The sequence below is a fragment of the Trachemys scripta genome, chromosome 13, assembly GCF_013100865.1.
Source record: "Trachemys scripta elegans isolate TJP31775 chromosome 13, CAS_Tse_1.0, whole genome shotgun sequence".
Lineage (NCBI taxonomy): Eukaryota > Metazoa > Chordata > Testudines > Emydidae > Trachemys > Trachemys scripta.
The window spans coordinates 4,366,752-4,390,882 of NC_048310.1; the positions used below are offsets into that span (position 1 = coordinate 4,366,752).

Consider the following 24,131-nt stretch of genomic DNA (forward strand, 5'->3'; position numbering starts at 1 on the left):
AAACACCTGAGGAACAAAGACTGAACGGGGGGGAAGTGCTGGACCCAGACTAAAGGCATTTCTAGCCTGTGAATGAAACACCTGGGGATTCCAAGCTGTAAAGGATCTGCAGCCTGCTTGTATCATCTCTTAGGGTGAAAATCAGCTAATTCATATCCAATCTCACTAGTATATTAAGCTTAGTTTGCGTTTTTTGTTTATTTGCTAGGTAATCTGCTTTGATCTGTTTGCTATCACTTATAATCATTTAAAATCCATCTTTCGTAGTTGTTAAACTTGTTTTTGTTTTAATCTAAACCAGTGAGCTGTGACTGGAGTGCTTGGGGAAAATCTCGGCTGGGTTGCCACAAGTGTGCATTGTTCTCTTCACATTGAGGGGGAGGCGGACCTGGTATTAAACCCATAGACTGGCCAGATTTGACCAGGGCAGGACGTACTGCTCTGGATCCCAGGCTGGGAAGCTGGTGGTCAGAGAGCCTGCATGTAACTGCAGCTGGGTGTGTCCCTACCTGTGTGAATGCTGGTGAAAGTGCAGGCTGGAGGGCACTGCAGCTTGCCATAGCAGTACAGTGTGAGAGGGAGCCCAGGCTGGTGGGTCAGGGGGCTCAGTGGTACCCCAGTTCTGGGTGGCACCCTGGGGGGAACCCATCACAGACCTCTCGAACTCCCTTCCAGTCCTAGGATTTTCGGCTCTGCGGAGGCACTAGGGTGAGTTGGTCTGTGGAGGGGCATGTATTACCCTGGGGGTGGCTCTGAAATGCCCAGTGAGTGAGGTCCCAGCAGTAGCGTGAGCCCTACGATGAGCTAGGCCTTCAGCATCAACTGGTCCAGGAGGTGGAGGTGGGGGGGCTCCAGCCCAAAGGCAGATGGTCTGTCATTAGGACCCTTGCACTCCATGGCAGTCACCCCCTGGCCGTGGCTCAGGCCCCTTGGGTATGACAGTGCTCACCATGACTTTGCGAAGCTTGTAGTTGCGTGCCCGGATGTCCTGCATCAGCATTTCAAAGGGCGTCAGCTGGTACTCAGTGGGTAGGGGGTTGTACTGCTTCTCCTGGACTTTCTTCAGCTTCACACCGTCGCGTAGCTCCCGCATCAGCTGCACCCACAGCCGGGCCTGGAACAGACACAATGGGCAACTGCCCCTTACCGAGGAGATGAGCCCGCGGCATCACAGGTTTCCTCCTGGGGGAAGGGAGCCCCAGCTAACCATGGGACGTGAGCCCTGTGAACGGAGCCCAGCGGGGGCTCTGTATGCTCCCCCCGCCACTGGGACTTGACCTGGCGGGCGGATGGCAGCACGCTTAGCCCTGGTGTGAGGAACAATTCTGCACTGGCAGGGAGATGGACCGGGTCACCTCCCACTGCCCTTCCCCTCTCTAACTCCGATGGGGGTGGCAAGCGGCTTCCAGTCTAGAACGTGTGACTATGCCCAGAAGCCTATCAGGAACGAGGGCCTGCAGCCAGACCTGGGATTAGCTGACCACCACAGCCAAAACTGGCCAGATGGCCTGCCTGGCCGAGCAGCATTGCCGCACTTGGCCAATGGCTGCTCAACACACTCGCCCGCAGTGGCGATCTCTCCTGCGTTTGCCTTGCTCCAGCCTGTTCCAGCCCTCCTCCTGGTTCCTGAGCCCTTCACTGGGCTCCTGATTCCTAACACTGGCTCTGAGCGCCGTTGCTCCGACCACTGGGCCTGACCACCCACGTCCTGGTCCATGCCAAAGCCAAGGGGCTGGCTATTGTGGCTTTCCCTGCTGGGCAGGCTGAGGTGAGAAGGCAGTGTCTGTACTGCAGAGGTGTCCATTCCTTTCCCAGCTCTCCTGCTCCCTTGGGGGGGGGGGGGGGGAGGCTCTGGATTATGACCCTGATGGTGAGGAGGCAGGGTCAGTGCCCCACTCGCTAGCTATGACCTGTCCAGTGCACCTCACTCCCACCCTCCCCTCCGCGTTCCCAACACTCCCTGCGCTCCTCCCAGTGATCGCAATGGCAGCAATCGTTCTGCCTCTCTCAGGGGTCTGTAGCCAGTCCTCGAAGGGGTCCCCAGTGGGACGCGGGGAGCTCCCCAAAGGCTCCCCCGTTTTCGTGATGCTCTCCCACACGCACCAGCAGGCCAGGCTGGGTGGAATGGCCCATCAGCGTCCCCTTGGTTGGCCAGAGGTGATATAAATCTGCAGGGCTGAGCACGTTGTCTCTGCGGCACCCCGGTGCCGGCTGTCCCAGGAACGACTGGGTCTCCCCAGTGACACCTCTAAGCCAGCACCTCTGGGCCCGCGGGATCCCAGCCCTTCTCCCCAGGTGCTTCTTCTGTCTGTTCATTAGGCTGCCAAAACAAGAATGCCCGGACAGGTTTCCATCAGCCCCGCACTACCTCTGTCTCCTGCAAGGCAAGTGCAGCTGCTCAAAGCGCCCGCAGGGAGACGACCCTGCGCCACTTACCCAGTCTGTGTTCCGCAGGTTATCGAGCTCATCCGATGACCTCTCCTCCTGCGCCTCCTCCTGTTCCCTCAGCTTCCTCAGCATCTGCAGCAGCACAGAAATGTCACGTTCCCCACGCTGGGTCCCCAGCACCTCACCAGCCCAACATGCGCCTCGGAGAATCCTGGCTGAACAGGTCCCATAAAAAGAGGGACCCCTGGGCATGAGGAAAGAGTGCCCAGATCCTCGGCCCCCACCTGCCAGTCCCTCCCCCCGGATACAATTACACTCCCAGTAGGGGGTTGCGGGGCCAAGGAGCTCCATCCCAGCTCCACAAGGCTCAGCTGCCATAGGCTACTGGGCACTGAATGTGCCTGGCCAGGTACAAGTCACAAAGAAGGCCTGGTCCCTGCCCCAAGGAGCTACTCTACAGCAGCCACAAGTCTGGGCATGCATTGGGTCTGACCCCAGCCACCCACTCCCCTAGCTGGGGCTGTTAACCACAGCTTAGGGTAGAGAGCTGGGCAGGGAGATTGTCCAGCTGCCATTGACTGGAGCCCGGGGGGGGGGGGGGGGGTTTAGCCAGGCGCATGCTGGGCCCCAAGGGAATGTGCTTGTGGGTCTCGCCAAATACATCCTAGGACTGTTTCATCTCGACTGAGCCACGTGCAGCACCTGGGGGGGATGATGGGAGATGGATTCGCACCCCCCTTGATTCTGGGAGCCCCTGGAATGGACTCTGAGCACAGCCCCTGTGTCTTCCCCAGCAGCAACGTGTGCCCCAGGAGAAGCTCTGGACACTTCCATTTCCATGCAGTTCACTGTCTGGTAAGCTGAGGCCCTGCCTGTTCGGTCCAGATGTTAAAGGTCCCATGGCACTTCCTGGGAGAGGAGGGTATGTCACCGCCCTACAGCGTTGGGAGGGATGGATGGTTACTGCCTTCCCCCCCAGAGGGGGCTGCATTTCACTGGAGCTGTGTGTGTAATTTGGAACACACTCTGGGAGTCTTTGGAATGACAGGAGCAGAGGAATGAGAACTATTATTTATTGCTAATAAACCCACCGCAGATCAGAGCCTGGCCGCCACTGAGAAAACCTTGAGACCCTATCATTGCTGGCAAATTGCAGTTGTGTTTCCCAGGCTCATCTCACGTGATGCTGAAGCATCATCTGCTTCCACCGTGCGGCATCTGGCCTGACCTGCACTCTGGCTGGTGCACAGACAACTGCCCGGGAATATGCTGCAGACTTTCTAACCCATGGCTGAAATAACGGAAGGTGCATTTCCCTCGGCTGGAAGGACCTGGGCCAGCCTGTTCAAACTACCCGGGAGAGCCAGGAAGTCAGCAGAGTGGGTAGGGGAACTATAGGGTCAGTATTTGGCCCTCACCTATTCTGCCTGCATCAGATCATCTTTGGCAATCTTAAACCTTCCCCACAGCCCGACCCATCCCGCATGGCCTGCGTGCCTGCTGCATGGAGCTGGGTAATAACACGGTGGCTGCTTGCAGCTGCCTCCTGGATGTCATTACGAGTGGGGACAGTGCATCTGGGCAGGTGTGGGCATGCTGTGAAGGACTTGGGGGAACCTTCTCATGCCTTGCTGCTTGTGCCCAGGAGCTGCAGTGTCAGAGGTCTGCATAGATTCCAAGGCCAGAAGGGACCACTGGGCTTATCCAGTCTGACTCCTGGATAGCACAGGCCAGAGAACGGCCCCACAATAAGTCCTACAGCAGATTTTCTAAAACAACATCCCGTCTTGATGTAAAAACTGTCAGTCCAGGAGATTCTGCCACGACCCTAGGTAGATTGCCCCAGGGGTAAATGACGGTCACTGTTAAAAAGGTATGCCTTATTTCCAGGCTGCCCTGGGAAATGGGTACTCATGCCCATGTGGGAAGGGCATCCACAGCATGTGGGCATGGGGCAGTCTGCATCGTCCTGCCATCATCTTGTGACCCCAAATATCTACAGGGTTTCCCTTCCAGTGTTCAGACTGCTGAACCTCTCTGCCACAGGCCCAACATCGGATGAGTGCTTACCGCAGTCAGCGGGTCCCTGCTTCCTCCCATCTATAAATGGGGCCAACCCCCCCCCCACACACACACAGCAGCTCAGCAATTCTCCCCTCCACCAGGCACGGCAATGCCCAGCAGGATATCAGGCTCCCTACGTGGCATTTCTGGAGCCCACCACAACTCATGCCCCAGGCATTGCTGGAGACATGGGTGTCGGGATGGATGAGCAAGGGGAGGTGGATACATTTTTCTTGAGCTGTTTCATAAGGTTAATGAGCAAGTGAACAGCCTCTTTGGTGACACCGCTGACCCCATCAATTCCTGGATTGATGAGATCGCTTCCTGGAACAGATGATTGCCTTGTGATTACCCGTAAGGGCGGAGTTCAAGGCAATCCTAGGAAACTGCAGCTTAATCTTTAACCCCCTTGAGGCTGGGACTGCGGGTTTGCCTGACTTGTGCCAGAGCAGGTGCCACAAGACACCAACCCCCCAATGCCAATGGGGTCTTGAAGACCCCGCCCGTCACGTAGGGAATGGTGACGCTGTGCAGCAGATTCACTCCCCTGCAAAGGCAAATGCTGGGCCTCGTGGAGCATCCTGGAGACTCCCCTGCAGGTCCTGTCAGGTCAGGGGCTGCTTCTCACACAGCTAGGGGGTCATTACCACCTCAGGGAGGAGAGGCAGAGAAAAGCAAACCAAACCAAACAGACTCAAAGCCAGAGACTGATGCACACAACTCAGCCCTGCAGCCTGGGGTCCGGCTGCTGCCGGATTGCTCTGCCCTCTCTCCCCCCGTGGGGTCTGCTGCTGGGCGAGATGCTAAGTTCTGTGGAGCAGGGACAGTCTTGTACTGTGTGTACGTACAGCATAATGGGGCCCTGATCCTGACCGGGGCCTCTGGGCACTATCACAATATCAGTCATCATCATCATCTTAGGCTAGAGCAGCTCGGTACACTGGGAAGAGCCAAAGATTCAGACTCCTGCCCTCCTAGACCAGCCCAGGCCTTCCCAGAGAATCAAGGGTCTGCCCCTCTGGGTCTGGCAATGGAGCAGTCAGCGGGGTGCTCTGATGCACACAGCTCCATTCCTGTATTGCTGCTTTTACTTCTCCTACTCCGGACCCCTGAGCCATCCCCCCATCCCACTAGCTGCTCACTGAAGATTGAAAGCTCTGGGACAGGGACCGTGGGCATGTGTGTGTCTTGTGCAGCAGCAAGCGCACTGTCTGCAGCAGTGCTAATTCCCTAACAGTAGAGTCCGGCCATAGACCAATGCAAGTGTTTTGCAGTATCTGGCCACCAGACGGCAGACCTGAGATACTCACTGGGACCGCAGGTATTACGCTGGGAATTCCCTGACTGAGCCCACTGGGCCCTGGGTTGGAAAGCTGCAGGCTGGGGTAGCCGCGTGGGCAACTATCAGTCAGGGCTGGGGTGGGACACGGCCTTTTAAAACGAGACAGAGGAGCTGAAATTAGCTGTTGAATGGCAGCGCTGTGTTAGGGTCGGGGACTCTGTCGCCCCTCCCCACACCAGGATATAGGGAAACCTCTCACAGAAAGCTAGTGAACCACCTCTCTGCCTAGCTATCGAGGGTCTCGGGGGGCTTACCTCCTGATTTCTCCGGGTGTCCCATTTTTATAAATACGATCCTGGCTCTGCCCTGGGAGCAGCGCCAGGGCGAAATGCACATGGCAGGCCGCCTCCTCTGGGCCCTGGCACACCATGGACAGAGGCCTGGGGAGGGGGACGGGTGGGCTGACAGTTAGAGCAGAGGGCAGAGATCCTGGCTCTGCTGTCAAATGGGGCTCAGAACACCTCCCTCCCAGGGAGAAGGACTGTCTCAGGCGGCACTGGGGTATAAGTCAGGAGCCAGGGGATGAAATAAGACAAAGGGAGATTTTGGGGACTATCGGGGGACACTCTCTCATGGTGAGATGTAGCAGCCCCGTCAATGGAGTCACCTAATGCTGGGCTGGACAAAGCCCTGGAGAAGAGTCTGTAGGGACCAACCCTGACCTGGCATCTCACATGTCTTCTCCTGCCCTCGTGCCTCTGATGTTGTGAGTCACATGGAGTGAGGTCACAATGAACCTGTGCAAAGTGCTGTGCGAGCTGGGGAGAGGGAACTAAGCCATACTAAGTATTTGTATCACTAATGGAGGCCAATTCCTGCTCCCAACAAACCCTCCCCTTCAACAGAAGGCTTGGAAAAGGCAGAACGGGAGGCCATGGGCCAGTTACTGTATGGCCCCTGCACCAGAATCACTGAGGAGAGCATGACCTGGGTGAGAGCAAAGTCTGAGAGCAAAGTCCGGAGCCACTGTGGGAATGGAGAAGCCAGTCTGTTGGCATCAAATGGCTGGCTTTCACCAGCCATCCCGGAGAACAAAAGCCAGAAGGAAATCCCAGGGATGCCCCCGACCCCGGTCCCCCCGACGGTTAGAAGTGCAGATTTCTAAGGATTTCCCTTAGGGAGTAGATGCCCAGCTAGCAGGGCCCTGAGCTCTGCAGTGCTTTACACACCGGGGGGCCTAGGTAGCTCTGTGTTACTCCATTTTTACACCGGGGTGACTCCACTCACTGGCATAACGCTGCAGCAAAGCACTGGGGAATCAGGTCCTTAATGCAACATGAAGAGCAGCATTTCTTCAGGGGCGACTTCACCCAACACTCAGATGCTGCCCCCTCTGGGCCAGAGTGCAGCACCAGCGGCCTAGAGGGCAAGGCAAATGGTGAAGAAGCCTCCCAGCCAATCCCTATGGCAGTACCACAGGCTGTGGGCAGCTAGCCGTGCATCACTGCCACACGCTCTGGCTCTCGGGAAGGACGGGTCGCCCCAGGCTCCTGCAGGGAAGGCTGGCTCTCACCTCCTTAGCTTCCCGGATCTTGCTGAGAAAAGCCTTCAGCTCCACCGTCTCCACAAAGAGGGCCCTGCACACAGCCTGGTAATGTTGCTGTGCCTCCTGGGGGGCCATCAGGCGAGCGGCGCACATCCTCATGGCCTGCCCGAAGGTGCGCACGGCTCGTGGGAGCCCCTCCACAGCCTCCTCCTCTTCATCCTGCCCCCCGTAGCCCTCGTCCGCCATGCCGCAGCCACTGTCGTCAGAGTCGCTGTTGGCCATGAGGTCGATCAGCTTCTCCAGCTGGGGGCTCAGTTCTCGCTCCTCACTCTCGTCCAGCCCCCAGTCCAGCGCCCGGTAAATGGCAAATCCCAGCGACTGCACCATCTGCAAGGAAACAGGAGAGCAGAGCAGCGGCTGAGGCTGGGGCTGGGAAAGGCCAGTTACGCTGAGATGCCTCCGGAGGGGAGGAGGCTGAGACATCCAGTGTAGCTGCACTGCGATCTCTGCCCCCAAACAATGCCAGGGCACGCACAGGGGAGGCGGCCAGCCGGAAGGGCACAAGGTGTTTAGATGCTGGGCGCACAGCCTTACCCATCTGCCCACTGGGTCTTGGGCAGCCAGCAGGCGCTATGCCGCCCATCTGGAAGGCAAGGAAGAGCTAGAAACATTGATTTCAGCCCTAGGACGCTGGCCGAGGGCACATGACATGGGAGGGGGCATCACAAAGCTCTGTAGCCAAGCACTGGAATGGGCCAGGTATCACATCATGCTTTCCTTCCCCCCGCCTGCCCATGCGTTTCACATACTGCTGCCATTTGGAGGATTTCCATCACCATGTAGCACCCCCTAGTGAGCCTGCTGTGTATTACCAATCTTGGCTCCTGCGAAGGCAGTGGTTCTCAAACTTTTGTACTGGTGACCCCTTTCACGTAGTGTGACCCTCTTAAATATATTAAAAAGTGTTTTTAACTTATAACACCATTATAAATGCTGGAGGCAAAGCAGGGCTTGGGGTGGAGGTTGACAGCTCGCGACCCCCCATGTAATAACCTCACAACCCCTTGAGGGGTCCCGACCCCCAGTTTGAGAACTCCTGCGCAAAGGGTAGTGCTGAGTCTGGGGGGAGTCTGGCCACACCTAGAGAGACCCCTGTCCCACCCTGTCCCCCCCAGAGAGGCTCACTGATACGATTAGTAACAAGCAGGGATGGTGCCAGCGGGTGACCTGGAAGTGAAAGCTCCATGTTCCAGCCCCAGCCTCCTCAGCCCTGTGTCTGAATTAGATACAGCCCATCGGCTTTCCCATGAAGCCTGCAATGCAAAGCTGCCCGGAGCGGTATGAGAGAAAAGGGGCTCCGTGCTGGCAGGTGGGTGGAGAGGGAGCTGTAGGATACATGGTGACAGATACCCCTTCCACCAGCCCCAGCCTCCCATGACCTTACGTGCTGGCGGGGAGAGGCTTATGATGCTGTTTGGGCCATGAAGATGGCTGCCTCCCCTGCCCCCCAGGAATCTTCGAGGCCTTTGCTGTTTATCGCGACTCCATTATCATGGGAGTGGAGGGAAGCATGAGCCAGCCCAGGGGATTGAGGGAAAGAAGCAGCAAAGGTTCTGCGAACAGTCCTGCTGGGACCAACAGGCACTGCACTGTTAGCTACCCCAGACGCCCTGGGAGGAGAGAAAACACTCGCCATTGGGGGCGGGGGAAGGGAGAGGAAGTCACTCAGGCCGGGAGAGTGGAAAGGAGCCAGAATCGGGCTGAACTTTGGACCGGGATACATTCCTGACCTGGGCAAACACAGCGGGCGGCAGACTACAAAAGGCCGCTGCGCTGACAGCTTATCTCTGCCTACACCTTGCTACACCTCGGTTCATACGACAATTAACCCATTTCAAATGCTCTCCTGCAGTTCTACAATTGGTTAATCACATAGTAAAAGCAGCCTGGTCGCTCTCCTGCGTTTCTAACTGGCTGGCGTTTGCTTTGGCCAATTTCACTGAGCACAGTCACTCATGCTGCAGTCTGATTGGCTGGTAAAATATGAACCGCCAGCCAGTGGCAGAGGGCAAAAAAATGTGCGTCCAATTTCAAAAACAAGAGCCACCCGGCCCCCAGGGCAGTGAAGGCAGCACACAGCGTAGGCAGCGGGGCGTTGGATCGGCAGCCGTGACCTGGAACCAGGCCAGCGGTTGGAGCTGCCGCCCCTTCACACGCACCAGGTATACGTGCGGATGGAGCGATGGTTTGAGAGCAGCGATTCCCCAGCCTGCTGACACCGCGCCAGGCAGCGGCAGAAAGGAACCGGCCCCTGTAATGCCAGAAGATGCGCTGCACCTGTCCCATTATTTTCATGCTTTGAGGCTAGTCACTGCAACCTGGGAGAGACCGAACGCCCTGGAAGGCCTCCCGGCTGCTCTGGCTCTGTGTATCTGGGCAGGTCATGACCTCTGCACTCAGTCAGAACTTTAATGGCCATATTTACAGCAGCCTCTGGCTCTTCCCCGCTCTCTGTCAGGGCACATGGTTACACAGGAGGAGAATCAATCAGTGACCCATCTATAGTCTTAGCTCAGTCCTTGAATCTTTCCCCTGAGAAGGGTGTGACAGACCCAGGCTGCTCTGTGACAACTGGTGAATTGTGTGTGTGACATGGTATTGGGGTGCTCACTGTATGGATGTGTTGGTTACATTAGCAGCAGGCTGCTGGAAAAACAAGCTGGAAGTGGAACAACAGTTCAAGATACACCTACTCCCAGTAAGCTCTTCAGGGTGGTTAAGCGACAATGCCTGAGCAATAAGCCCCATTACAAAGCTTGCTCTCCCAGTGCTGGGGCCAGCAGATCAAAAGGACGGAAGCATTAAAAAGGCAGACTGTCCGGAGGTCAGGCAGTTGGTGCTGAGGTGTTCAGACTGACACACAGACAGCGCTGGGGTGGCCGAAGATGTTAGGCTTTCCTAAGCTGCCATCAGGGAACGGTAAGCTCTAAGTACGCTAGACATGCGTGCAGACTGTTTGGCAGTTTAAACCCCCTTTTCTCTTATGTTATGATTTCTTCCTACTGTTAATATTAAACAAGCTGGCTGGCTGGTCAGTCTACAATCCCCATTGGTCTCAGACTCCCGCTGGGAAGAACCGCAAGTGCCGAACTCAGTCCGATCACCCATACGCTGGTTGATGTAGCTCAGGGCCTGGTCTAAGAGCGAGAGACTCACGTTACTTCACCCCAGGAGAGGGAAAGGCCTGAGGCCTGACACCGGAGCGGGAGTCAGCGAGAGGTGTTCCCCAAATGGCCACATCATGCTTTTTTGAATGGAGTTTTCCTGTGTATAATAATCATGGGGCACAATGCTTCCTCCTCCCTCAGGCCCCACCATGTATGCTGACTGCAGGACCCAGCGGGTGCAAAGGCCAGGACACTGCAAGAAGCAGCTGGTCTAGAAAGGGGATGAGCTAATGCTGTCATCAGAGCTCTGTTTGGGTTTAAAAAGAAACCGTCTGTGCACATCCACACACACAAGACACGAGATTTATTTGCTTGAACAGTTTTCTGAAAAATCACATTAGCGACATACCTGTGCTTCCGTTGAGGGTGACAGGGTCAGGGGAAGCTCTGTGAAGGGAGAAACAGACACGGTTAATGCTCCTCTGGCAGCTGCAGAACGTTGGGAGTTTGGGTTATAAACCAAACTCCTGAAGCTTTGCTTTTATAACGCCGCTAGCTTGTGCCTGTAAGTTATTTACACTTCGATCCCATCGATTCTAAGGCCAGAGGCACCACAGTGATCGTCTGGGCTGAGCTCCTGTATAACAGGCTGCAGAGCGTTCCCCAGAAGCTGGATTAAAGCATGGCCTCTAGAAAGACAGCTAATCTCCTCAAAGGCCCCACGTGGTGGTGAGGCTGCCAGCTCCCCTGGGAAGCTGGTCTAATATTTTGTTACCCTCACAGCTAGGAAAAGGCATCTCATTTCAAGGGTGAATTTGTCTAACTTCAACTTCCAGACATTGATTCTTGTTCTGCCTTGTCAGCAAGGTAGTAAAGACCCCCCTCCCTCCCCCCACAACTCAGATCCCCTTTCTGCGTTTCCGGGCACAGTGATCACATCCCCTCTCAGCTTCTCTTCAACAAACTGAGCAGACTGAGTGCCACAAGCTTCACACCACAAGGCTTGTTTTCCAGACCCGGGGTCATTGTTGTGCCCCTCCTTGGAACTATCTCCAGGATTTCCACATCTCTCCTGAGGTGCAGACCCCAGGACCGGACACAGTGTTCCAGCAGCAGTCGTACCAACGTTGTGTACAGAGGCAAGTTCACCTCCCTACTCCTACTGGATAGTCCCCTTTTCATACCTCTAAGGACCACGTTAGCCCTTTTGGCCACAGCGTTGCACTGGGAGCACATGTTGAGGCGATTACCTATGATGACCACTAAACGCTTCTCTGACTCACCACTTTCCAAGACACATCCTGTAGATACATCCTGCCTTCTTGGTTCTCAGACATATTACCTTGCATTGGCTGTATTAAGGCGAATCAGATCACTCTACTCTCATTATCTACTACCACACTAATCTTTGTGTCGTCTGCAAACTTTACCAGAAGAGATTTTATATCCTCTTCTAGATCATTGATAAATATTTTAAATAGAGTTGGACTCCGAACCCATCCCTAGGGGACCCTGGTAAGTAATGGCCCCACTCGTTGATATCTCCTCATTAACAACCACATTTTGAGGTCTGTCAGTGAGCCAGTTTTTAATCCATCTAATGTGTGCCCTGTTAATTCCACATGATGCAAGTTTTTTTAATCAAGATGTCATGTCGTACTAAGTCCAATGCCTTAAATAAATCTAAGTATATTGTATCAACACAGCTGCATTTATCAACCAGACCTGTAAACTTGTCAAAAAGACAGCAGGCTTGTCTGACAAGACCTACCATCCACAAAACCACGCTTTCTGGCATTAATTGTATTTTTAGCCTCTAATTCTGTATTGATAGAGTCCTGAATTAACAGTTCTCTAATTTTACCTGGGCTCGACCTCAGGTTAACCCATCTGTAACCCCAAGATCATCCCTTTTACCCTTTTCAAATATTGGCATTTACATTGGTAGTCCTGCAACCCCTAGGAATCACCCCAGCTAATTTACAAATTAACATTCGTGATTCTGATAATTCCTCCGCTAGCTCTCTTAAGACTCTGGGGGATAAGGTATCTCACCTGTTGATTTGAAAATGTGAAGGTTTAGCAGATGCTGCCTCACCCCCACCTTTGTTACAGATAGCAAGCTTTCCAGTCCATGCACCTGCTTCATTCCTCGCTGCATGAGTGGAAGAAATGTCAGCTCGGGAGAAAGGTCTATTTTCTATGTTCTGACAGGGCCTGGCACTATGAGATTGGAGACTGTAGGCCCTACCACAGTATAGATATTATAGAAGTAATAAGCAGTCCCCCCATCCCCAAAACACTAATCTTAAAGTATCACATAGGAACCCGGGAGATCACTCTCTAAGATAGCGGCTGTGACAAAATGGATAAAACAAAAATAATAGTACTTTTATTTCATTGATGTGAATGTTCAGAGTTTCAGGAAATTATGGGGGGATTAGACAATTATTTAATGACAGTGTATGTGACTCAAAAAGTTAAAGCTTTATAACCATTAAAACACAAAATGTCAAAATACACAAAGGAAATATCCTTAAATCAAACTCTAAGTTCTCAAGCAGCATTGTTCTTACTTTGCCTACCTGTAAAGCTTGATCATCATAGATGGAAACTTGTTTTGTCTATCGTTGTGTGTGTGTACAGTGAAATTGATGTTTACTGACATTTACCAATAAAAATCTAATCCAGCCAAGCCTACACTCAAGCTTTTGCAGAGGAAAAGTGTTAAATTGTTATAAACTTCCTCCAACACTGACTATTATTGATTACGTCATGGAAAACCAGGCAGGTACCAGTAGGCGGAAGAAAGCAAATGTGGTAAATGTCCTTTTCAAAGGGGTAAGAGCAGGAGGGGAAGGAGGTGCTCCCGGCAATGGCTAAGAACTCTACCTACAGTCCCTAGTAAAGCAATGGAACAAATACCAAGCACCTAGAAGATGACAGCACCAGAAGTAATGAGCGGCTTGGATTTAAGAAGGACAAATCATTCCAGACGAGCAGGACTGCACTGCATATTTAAGGCCTGATTTTGCATTCCTTCCATGCTGGATAAGGCCCTCGTGGCATGCAGTACTGGGGTACCTTGAGAGCATGTATAAAACATTGGTCGCAGTCTCAGAAAACTTTACTTGAAACAAGTATCAGGGGGTAGCCGTGTTAGTCTGTATCTTCAAAAACAACAAGGAGTCTGGTGGCACCTTAAAGACTAACAGATTTATTTGGGCATAAGCTTTGGTGCATCCGAAGAAGTGAGGTTTTAACTCACGAAAGCTTATGTCCAAATAAATCTGTTAGTCTTTAAGGTGCCACCAGACTCCTTGTTGTTTTTTTACTTGAAACAGTTCATTCTAATTGTCTTGAAGATTGTGCACTGTCATGTGGATTGCACTGCAATGATGGGTAACGTCAGGCCGGGCCACGGGCAGCCTGTGTGCGCAGATCTGTTACCCAGTTGCGGTCAGGAGACAAGTAGAGGAGTTGGGGGTCAGGATTCCAGGACGTCAGGATCAAGCCCCAAGCTGCAGGCAAAAGGCAAGCAGCGGAGTCAAGGCTGAGCCAGGGTCAGGAACCAGAGTCTGGGGTTCAGAGCAAGCCAATGTCTGGAGTGGAAGCAAGCAGCTAGTATGTGTCACTGCTCAGACAGCTCCCTGTGATGACTTCCTGGTTTATACACCAGCCTGGGCCAATCAGTGGGGTCTGGGGGGGGGGGGGGCGTCACTCAGGCCTTGCTGGTCGGTACTTCCTGCAGTGTCTAGCTCCATAGGGTCCCCCAGCGGAAACCCGATGCAGAAGTGTCATAGCCTGGCACCCCCATAGTCTCAGGTTCTGGTCCTGCAGGTTCTTACAGTAATGAGATCAGCAATGTACTGAGGCTGGAGGGCACCGGGGGCAGAGAAGTTGGATGCAGCAGGGATCAGCCTTTTAGGTACACAGCACATTTAATTAGCTATGCAGATGACACTCAACTGGGAAGCACCACAAATACCAGGAAGAGCAGAGAAATAACCCCCGGGGACCAAGAGAGAGTAGAAACGTGGGCAGAAAATACAATGAGATTCAACCTGGGCAGTTGCAGCTAATCCATTCGGGGAGGAATAACCCAAAACACAGATATTCCATGGGAGGCAGGTAACCGGAAAGCAGTAACGTGGGAAAAGACGTAGGACTAATAATGGACAGCAAATTGGATGAACACTTGGAGTGCAGTATGGCTGTGCTAGTTTATGCTAAAATCCCAATTCTCATTTGGCTTGCACATGTAGAGGTGTCATTTCAGAGCAGGAAAATCAACAGCTAGAATTCTGGGTACGTTCCTCAGCGGGTCAATGGACGAGGCACTGAACCAGAGGTCAGGAGCCCTGGGTTTTACTCCTGACCTGCGGAGCGATCTTGGGCGAGTCACTCAGCCTCTGAGTCCCATCAGTGAAATGAGGATAATGAGGTGTGGCCGCCTATGTGAGACGTGGTCCAAGTACAAATATCCTGGGTTTCTAAACACCAGAAAGTTGTTGGCAAAGTGTCAGAAATCTGGAGAGGAGCAACAAATGGTGTGAGGGGGCTGGAGGGGTTGATTTATTAGGAAAGATTAAAGGGATGAAATGTGTTTGGCGGGCTAAACGAAGATTAGAGAGGAGAGGAGAAATAGGATAAACCCCTATGTGTAAGCATCACAGAGGGAAAGGAGTTACTGCAGCACCCCAGTGGTGATGGGGGGGGCTAATTAAAGGGAAAGTCAGACCAACTTCAGGGACATTGTTTAATTGTGAGGTTTATTAGCATGTGGAATCCTCTTCCAAGGAAAGTGGGACATTTAAAATTAGACTGGCTAAAGCACTAATGAAAACACTATAGGAACAATCCTGCACTGGCCCTGTGGGAGGATAAAGTGATTTAATGGGCCCTTTCCAGCTTCACTTTCTGAGATAGCCACAACTCCAAAGCCACGTACTGGATTTGTGTTCACAAGGGAGCTCGGGCCATTAACATGCCATTTATTTAGTCAATAGCGCTCAGAGTGACTTCCAGACAAAGAGCTCATGCGACACCCGCAAGCAGGGCACTGGTCAAAGGCTTGTCCTGGGCTCTGAAGGAGCCGGCAGGCAGCGAGTGCACTCTGCAGAGCCCTGCAGATCTGCTCCAGGAGGGTTTCAAAAGAAATCCCCCTTTGCTCAGGTGGAGTGAGATTCACCCCTGGGCACAGGTCCGTGCCCCTGCAGCCCCATGTGAGCACAGAGGATTTAAGTGGTGCTGGGCTTGGGCCAGCCCTTGGCCCAAGGGTGAATTTCACCCTTAGAGCTCACCCACTGTCACTCAGAGCAAGCCTTGGCAATCTGAGTGGGTGCTGGACACCTGGAGGGTCACAGCGCCAGCCCTGAGAAGGAGTAACGGGCAGGAGGCTTCTCCCCTTCACACATTGTTTTACTCACTATTGTCTGCGAGAGCATTTGGCTCCTGCCGAACCACGCACAAGTGGAGGGATGTGTTGGGCGCCATGATACTGAAGGGACATTTACAAACGCTGGGCTACACACATACCAGTTTGCGGTTGGCAGATCTCAAGAGTTCTGTGCTGTGCTCGTCATTTTTGATGGTCGGGTCTCTCCTGAGCATTGGACTGGACATGTTCATTTGCTACTGGAGAGTCAGTCACAAGTGCCTGCAGCAGGCAGCAGGGTTTGCTCACGCCTACCAAGCTACACAGAGAAGGGGAACAATTGTGCTTACACATGGCACTGTAAGCACTGTTCTAGGCCAGCTCCCCTGAGCAGTGTGGACTGGCCTGCAAGGCAGGGACCGAATGGGACCGAGGGCATCACCACCGCAGCTGCTCACACTTCAGACAATCAATACACTCAGGAATCAGTTCAACATGATCTCAGCAGTAAAGCACGCTGCCATTAAGAGAAAATGGAAAGCAGCTTGATGCAGCTCCTATCCAAACAGCAAATGAGGGGAAAGCAGGGGATCATAAAATTGCAGAACTGTGGGGCTGGAAGGGACCTTGAGAGGTCACCAAGTCCAGCCCCCCGCACCGAGGCAGGACCAGATAACACTAGACCATCCCAGACAGGTGTTTGTCTAACCTGTTCTTAAAAACCTCCATTGACAGGGATCCCACAGCCTCCTTTGGTAACCTATCCCAGGGCTTAACTGTCCTGTAGTGAGAAAGATTTTCCTAATATCTAACCTCAAATCTCCCTTGCTGCAGATCAAGCCCATTACTTCTTGTCCTACCTTCATTAGATGGGGAGAACAATTGATCTTCCTCTTCATAAGAGCCCGTAACGTATTTGGAGACTGTTACCAGGTCCCCCTCAGTCTTCTTTTCTCAAGACTAAACATGCCCGGTATTTTAACCTTTCCTCACAGGTCAGATTTTCTAAACCTTTTCTCATTTTTGTTGCTGTCTTCTGGACTCTCTCCCATTTGTCCATGTCTTTCTCAAAGTGCAGTGCCCAACACTGGACACAGGAGCCCAGCTGGGGCCTCACCAGTGTCAGATACAGCAGGACAATGACCTCCGGTGTCTTTCACACAACACTCCTGTTAATGCACCCCAGAACAATATTAGCCTTTTTGGAACTGCATCACATCGTTGACTCATATTCAGTTTGTGATCCACTATAACCCCCAGATCCTTTTCAGCTGTACGACCACCTAGCCAGTTATTCCCCAGTTTGTAGTTGTGCATTGGATTTTTCCTTCCTAAGTGTAGTACTTTGCAATTATCTTTATTGAATTTCCTCTTGCTGATTTCAGACCAATTCTCCAATTTGTCAAGGTCATTTTGAATTCTAATCCCGCCCTCCAAAGTGCTTGCAATTCCTCCCAGCTTGGTGTCATCCACAAATTGTACAAGCATACTCTCCACTCCATTATCCAAGTTACCAGTGAAAATATTGAATGTTACCAGACCCAGGACAAACCTGTGCAGGACCCCATTAGATATGTCCCCCAGTCTGACAGTGAACCATTGATAACCCTTCAGGTACGGTCTTTCAAACAGTTGTGCACTCACCGTATAGTAATTGCATTTAGACCACATTCGCCTACTTTCTTTATGAGAATGTCATGTAGGACTGTGTCATAAATCTTACTAAGATAAAGATATATTGTCTATAGCTTCCCCCATCCACTAGGCCAGTAATCCTGTCAAAGGAAAAAATTCAGTTGGTATGCCATGATTTGTTCTTGACAAATCCATGCTGGCTATTATCCTCTAGGTGCTTACAAATTGACTGTTATTCCCTGATAACCAGAAACTTCTCTGCTCAAACTCTGTTCACTTTTTTTTTTTAACATCATCTTAATAAAAATTTTAAATTTGTTCCAGTATCTTTCCAGGAACTGAAGTTAGGCTGACTGGTCTATAATTCCCTTGGTCCTCTTTGTTCCCCTTTTTAAAGCTAGGTGCTACGTTTGCCCTTCTCCAGTCCTCTGGGACCTCTCCTGTCCTCCATGGGTTCTCAGAGATAACTGATAATGGTTCTGAGATTGTTTCAGCTAGTTCCTTAACTACCAGAGGGTGCATTTCTTCAGGCCCTGTTGACTTGAATACATCTAATTTATCTAAATATTCTTCAACCTGTTCTTTCCCTATTTTAGCTTGTGTTCCTTCCCCCTTTTTGTTAATATTCATTGTGTTAAGTATCTGGTCACATTTTACCTTTTTAGGGAAGACTGAAGCAAAATAGACAGTAAACACCTCAGCCTTCTTGATGTCATCAGTTATTAGCTCTCCTTCCCTGCTAGGTGGAGGACCTACACTTTTCTTGGGCTTTCTCTTGCTCCTAATGTATTTATAGAATCTTTTCTTATTGCTTTTTATGTCCCTAGATAAGTGTAGCTCATTTTGTCCCTTAGCCTTTCTGATTTTGTCCCTACATGCTTGTGTTATACATCCTGCTCCGCCTCTTCCCCCAAGGCCAGGCCTCCCACTGTGACCCTGAGACCAGAAAAGCTCTGTGCCCCACTGCAGTGTGAGCTCCTCCAGCCAAACTGGCCGGGGCCCCTGGGGGAATCCACCACTGCTTCTCTCCCCCCTCCCCAGCAGCACGAGGGTTGGGCTGGCTTAACCTTCCCATGCCTCAATTACGCACCGCCTGGGTTTGAGGATGTGGAGTTTATTGTAAAATTGCCATTTGTCAGAATCATTGAGGATAACTAAGCCCCTTCGTTTTCAGTTTAAACCGATTCGTACCGAAAAAGTCCCAGGTTTTACAAAAAGTATTATTCTTTTTTTTTTTTTCTAATTTTCACCCTACTTTTGTATCATTCACATATATAAAAAATAACTTTATTAGGAAACGACAATACTCTGCATGAGATATGTTAGTCTGTGTGGATATGCAAAGCTGCCTGTTGAAGTAAGGCTATATATTAGTCTAGAAGATACACCCAATAAACCAACAGGCACACATGCAAATTCTGAAGTGCGTGCACATCTGAACATACTGATGAATCTCATGCCCATCACGTACACATTTCAAGCTGTTAGCAGATAACGGTTTAAAGATCTGACACACTAAAATGGGAAGAAAACAAAAATCTGTATCAAAATATGTTTCAGAACCCAAGGCAATATTTGAAAGTTTAAAAAAAAATAAAAACAGGAGAAAGGGATGAAGTTGAGTGTATGCGCTGCAAATGGTGTGACCCAATTATTAAATGTAAATATCTATAGCTAATAGTTCTAAGTCTACAATAGTAAACTTTATTCAAATGAAAAGTTTTATTTGGGCATTAGAGATACATAAAAGCTGTGTCATCCGACTCTTTACCAGCCAGAAAGCTCTAGAAACCGGCATTTCTGATATCCATTAAAAGTCCAGTTGGTGCGAGGCCAGCAGGTTCCCTACTTGGCTCCATGTGGCTCCTTGGAAGTGGCGACATGTCCCGGTGGTGGAGGAATGGTGTGCATCGCGCCTGCCCCGCTCCAAGTGCTGGTTCTGCAGCTCCCATTGGCTGGGAACAGTGGCCAATAGGAGCTGCAGGGGCAGCGCCTGTGGGTGGAGGCAGCGCGCCGAGCCGCCTGGCCATGCCTCCTCCTAGGAGCAGTAGGGACATGTCACCGCTTGCGGGGAGCCACCCAAGGTGAGCGCCGCCCGGATCCGGCACCCCGAAACCCTTCCTGCACCCAAACTCCCTCTCAGAGCCCGCGCCCCGCACCCCCTCCCATGCCCCAACCCCCAGCCAAACTCCCTCCCTCCATTGATACTCTTAATTAACCAGAATTTTTGACTTACCAGCACCCCCCATTCCTCCAATATGCCAGATAACAAAGCTTTTACTGTATGTTGTTTTCTTTAACTCATAGGTGGCATTGTGTTTTGAGTTCTGTTTTAGTTCTGAGCAAACCACATTGAATTCCATTCATCAAAGCATTAATCTACTGAATACTTTTCCCCATCCTTCCATCCACCAAAATAAACCCCAAGATTTACTCAGAAAAATTATTAATAATTTTTTCCATCGATTTTCACCTCTTTTTGTTGTTGTGGTAATAAACACCGATAAATTCCCGGGAAAAATTAAATAAAAAGCAAAACCGAAGGGCGCCGAGGATAACAGAGAGAGAGAGAGATGTTCCATGAAAGGCTGGTGAAAGCAACAACAGCACTGTCCATGACTCCTTTAAGGACTCATGGAGCGTTTTCAGAAATCCACAACAACTGAAAAGAATTTAAACCTTCTCCCAGCCCCTCCAAAAACAAGAGGGCCCAAAAGCTTCCTGCACAAAGAATCCCAAGTGTCATCAATATCAGCACTGCTTGGACCAGACAAATCCCAGCACAGGAATGGAAACCACAAACGGAGAATTACTATACTGTGGTTCCACTGAATACCTCAACTAATGCCAATGGAGTTAGGAGGAGCAGGCCCAGAGTTGTGCATGTGAAACTGGAGATCATGTATGTTCTGTAAAGACCCCAACACCTATCTTAGTCTCAGAAGAGATATAAAGAGAACTTAATACTCTCCAACTGCTCAGCTTTATGGGTGCACTGCCTTCCACATGTACCCACAGGGAACCCAAAGCTATTTTCTGCAGACCACCCGCAAAACATACTAGTGGTGTCCTGACATGAAGCTGCTGCTGTGAGCAGAACAAGCTGAGCAGCAATCCAGGACATGGTTTCTATAACTCCTGCATAGGCCCAACGAATTCAGTAAACTTCCCACAGTAACACCTCTTTGCATTTAGTGTAGATCCTCTTATACCAGAGTCTAAAAGCACTTGTACAAGCATTAATGTAACCGTCACAGCCCTGCTGAGAGAGAAATAGGTGGGTTTTGCAGATGGAGAAACTGAGGCATAGAGCAGTTCAATGACTTTCTTAGCAGTACACCGTGAGTCAGTGGCAAAGTCAGAGCAGAAGAACCCAGGGCTGTGCAGTAAGTTTGTCTCTCTCACCAACAGAAGTTGGGCCCAATAAAAGAGACAATCTCACCCACCTGGGCTATCGGATATCCTGGGAGCAATCCGGCTACACTTACACTGCATAACCAGAATGAATGTCACTTTTAGGACAGTTCCCTTCTCTCTCTTGTTCTGTCTTTGGCTGGTGTTCCCTGCAGCCGAAACATTCTCTCCTAGACACATGCTAGAACTATCAGACAGTGCGGGGTGATGTCTTGGTGCTCAGTTGCACCCCCTTCCCCTCTGGCTGCATTTACAAGCAGCATCCAGTCCTTGCCCAGAAGGATGGTAACTAAGGACAGGGCCTTGAAGGAGTTTAAAGCAAGGGGAAAGGGGGGATACTCAGAACTCCAGCAAGATTCCCCTGCCACTAAGAGGAATGCCTCCTCCCCCTGCAAACGTGAAACCTGCACCTTAAGCCATGCAAAGGTACAATTTTGGACTAACATTCAATACCAGAAGCCAGGGCTGGTAGCCTCAGAGGCAACACTTACAGGTCTTTCTAGGGAAGGGAGAATGATGCTTTGCTCTAACCAGACAGAGATGCTCTTCAGCGGGAGCCAGTTACAGGCAGAAACACTGATAAACAGGAGCCAACCTTGGTAAGGTGTTAATGCAGAAACCACCGGACAGTGTGTGGGCATGTTTAGGAGGTTAACAGCAGTTCTACTGCAGCACCATGTTGAATTATTGCATCCAGTGGAGTCTGGGATATGCTAAATCCTGAAGCCAGATTGCATCAGAGGGGATTTTGTGCACTTCAAAACATGTAACAGCTCACTGGGCAGGGGGCCCAGCTGCGATACAGCTGGGCTTCACGAGTTCATTGTTCACAGTTTGGGGAGAGGGTGTCTGGGAGGCCACACAGAGTGAGGAAACCTTGTCATAACTGCCCGCCCTCATCCTAAATCACAGGTGTAGAAATCCTGCTGCTCCCCCCATGGCACTAGCACACCAATAGTACAAGACAACCTCTGGGACCATATGGCCAGTGCTGCTCATTCCCAATCAAGAAACCAAAAAGGGCAAAACTGCTCCCCTTAGTCTCAGGACTCCGCAAATCCACATTCCTACCAGGACCAAGAGACTGCCTCCTAAAGCCACTCTCCTTAGCCAACACTCTGCTAGGAAATGAACACAGACACCTAACGATGCTCCAGGCTCGTATCACTGCTCCTGACAATTTAAGTGCATTTTGTATTAAACACCCAAGGAGGCAATGCCATTTCCATTTCTAAAAACCCCGAAAGCTGCCCAGAGTGGCACTTACCAAGAGAATTACAGAAATTTGGCTGGGGAACAGGCAATAAAGATTTTAATAATAAGCAAACAAGAAAGCACTTCCAGCATGCAAACTATGAAAACACACATGGCAGGTCCTGCAAACCCTGCATGAATTGCACTGTGTTGAGAGGGAGGCTGCACACTGAACTCACAAGATATCACTAGCCATGCAAAAGCCATGTTAAAAATGGAGGCTTTTCTACAGGAGTGGAGATGCTTCTACACAGAACATGGCACAGCAGTATTGTTCCTTCAGGGACCATTCAAATGATGCAATTCTTGGCCTCCTTCCCACTGAAGAGATCAGCATTGCCTGTGGGCAAAACTGGCTATAGAGTTATAATGATTTAATGAACAAAGACTAAAGTCAGATCACTCAGTATTTTCAGTATTGTGTTGAAAAGTGGCTTCCTTTTGTATCCGGGCACATATTTATTTAAATTGTGCTTGTGCCGGAACAGGATCAGCCAGTTTTTGGAGGTTATGTGAAAAGTTTTCAGGCAATATTATCAGAGTAACAACCCAGCTTCCTTCTCGTTCAGCTGGGCAGTAAAAGCACAGAGCTGGGGCTGGCAAGCTGAGTTTATGCTGGATCAGAGGCACTGAGATGCACAGTAGTAGCATACATTTGTATAATGCACATTCATGTTTTTTTAACTGTTTGTTTATCCTATTTATCCCCAGAAGCGTCAGGAGGAGGAAGAACTCACAAGTGGCACAGGCATGATAATTGGAATTGCTCAGCTAAATGCCACTGAATCACCCAGCTGTGGAGCGTGCAAGGGTCAGCATCTGACAGGACAGGTGTGGCTGTTTGGAGGCTGTCAGGTGTAGTGAGGCTGAAGGCCAAGTGCCTCAAGAATTCCAGGAGTGAGGTTATCTCACAGCCAGAACAGGCTGCAAGAGGCTTGCTGTTTAATCATAAACCATCTGATTTCTCCCTCCCATAGCTTGAGAGTGCTGGGTGACATCGGGCAGAGCAGTTAGGGGCTGACAATGTGAAGTGCTGAGCATCTCTGCTCTGCACCCCTCCAACAGTGCTTCAGTGCCTCACAGGATCTGACCTTTTACCTCTCTCTGTCTGCTTCCCCCTCTGTAAAACTGGGTTAATACTTTCCTACCCGACAGAACGGAGGCAAAAAGTACAGTAGTACGTTCATGTTTGTACAGAGCTTTGAAGATGAAAAGTGCTGTACAAGTATTACTATGATCGTTATTATTACGGGCCTACTAGTCTCTTGGTGCTGGTCTGAGACACCCATCAAATGGCAAACAATTTCCACTGACTGGGGGTATAATTATAGACCATAAAACTACCAAGGTTATGAAACGTGTCTTTGTAAGAGGCGCTCATGAATCGGTAATAAGGATGATCCAATAAAGTTTAAAGTTCAGTTTTACACATGTAATTTAGACATCTCCTAATCTTTGAATGTGTGCTGCTAGCGTCTGCCATTGCTGGCCTGGCCTGGCCCTTCTTGACAGAAAGAATACATGGGAGGACTAAGATGACCAGTGACTGTGGTCAAGAGTCTAACTGATCTGCACTCCCAGACTTTTACTGTTATCCAGATTTTGAATTTTAACATCCCTGTATCTTGACACCCCAAACAATGCACTTGTCATGTGTCCAACACTTCAATATCTTACTGAGCAGCTTCACAGTAATTGTGTGTGTGTGTGTCTTCTCCATGCAGTGTGATATCCCTTTAATATTAAGGCTGAGAGAGAACCAGGGAAGCACGGTGATTCAGATAAAGCATCATATCCTCAGATGCCACAGCATCTGGTGTATTTCCTTAATATTGCCATTTTCTGCCTAGATACTACAGGGCCTGGTCCATTTCCATTATTCATTATATTTATTATTATTTCACCCTTAGACATGAATGTATTTGGTTTTCTTCCTTTCTTTCCCAATCTTAACTTTCCTGTAAGGTGGTTTTGTCAGTACATTTCTTAATACACAGATTACTA

The 24,131-nt window shown here is 50.6% G+C and overlaps 1 protein-coding gene across 1 annotated transcript in view; it reads right to left on the bottom strand.

Moving 5' to 3' along the window:
- Nucleotides 1-24,131, bottom strand: part of SPIRE2 (spire type actin nucleation factor 2) — a 43,142-nt gene that overhangs the window by 17,008 nt on the left and 2,003 nt on the right. The window contains exons 2-5 of the mRNA XM_034788858.1: nt 10,857-10,894; nt 7,308-7,667; nt 2,437-2,520; nt 950-1,114 (exon numbers count right to left, since the gene is read on the bottom strand). Coding sequence (XP_034644749.1) covers nt 950-1,114; nt 2,437-2,520; nt 7,308-7,667; nt 10,857-10,894 — 647 coding nt within the window. The remainder of the gene's footprint in view (nt 1-949; nt 1,115-2,436; nt 2,521-7,307; nt 7,668-10,856; nt 10,895-24,131) is intronic.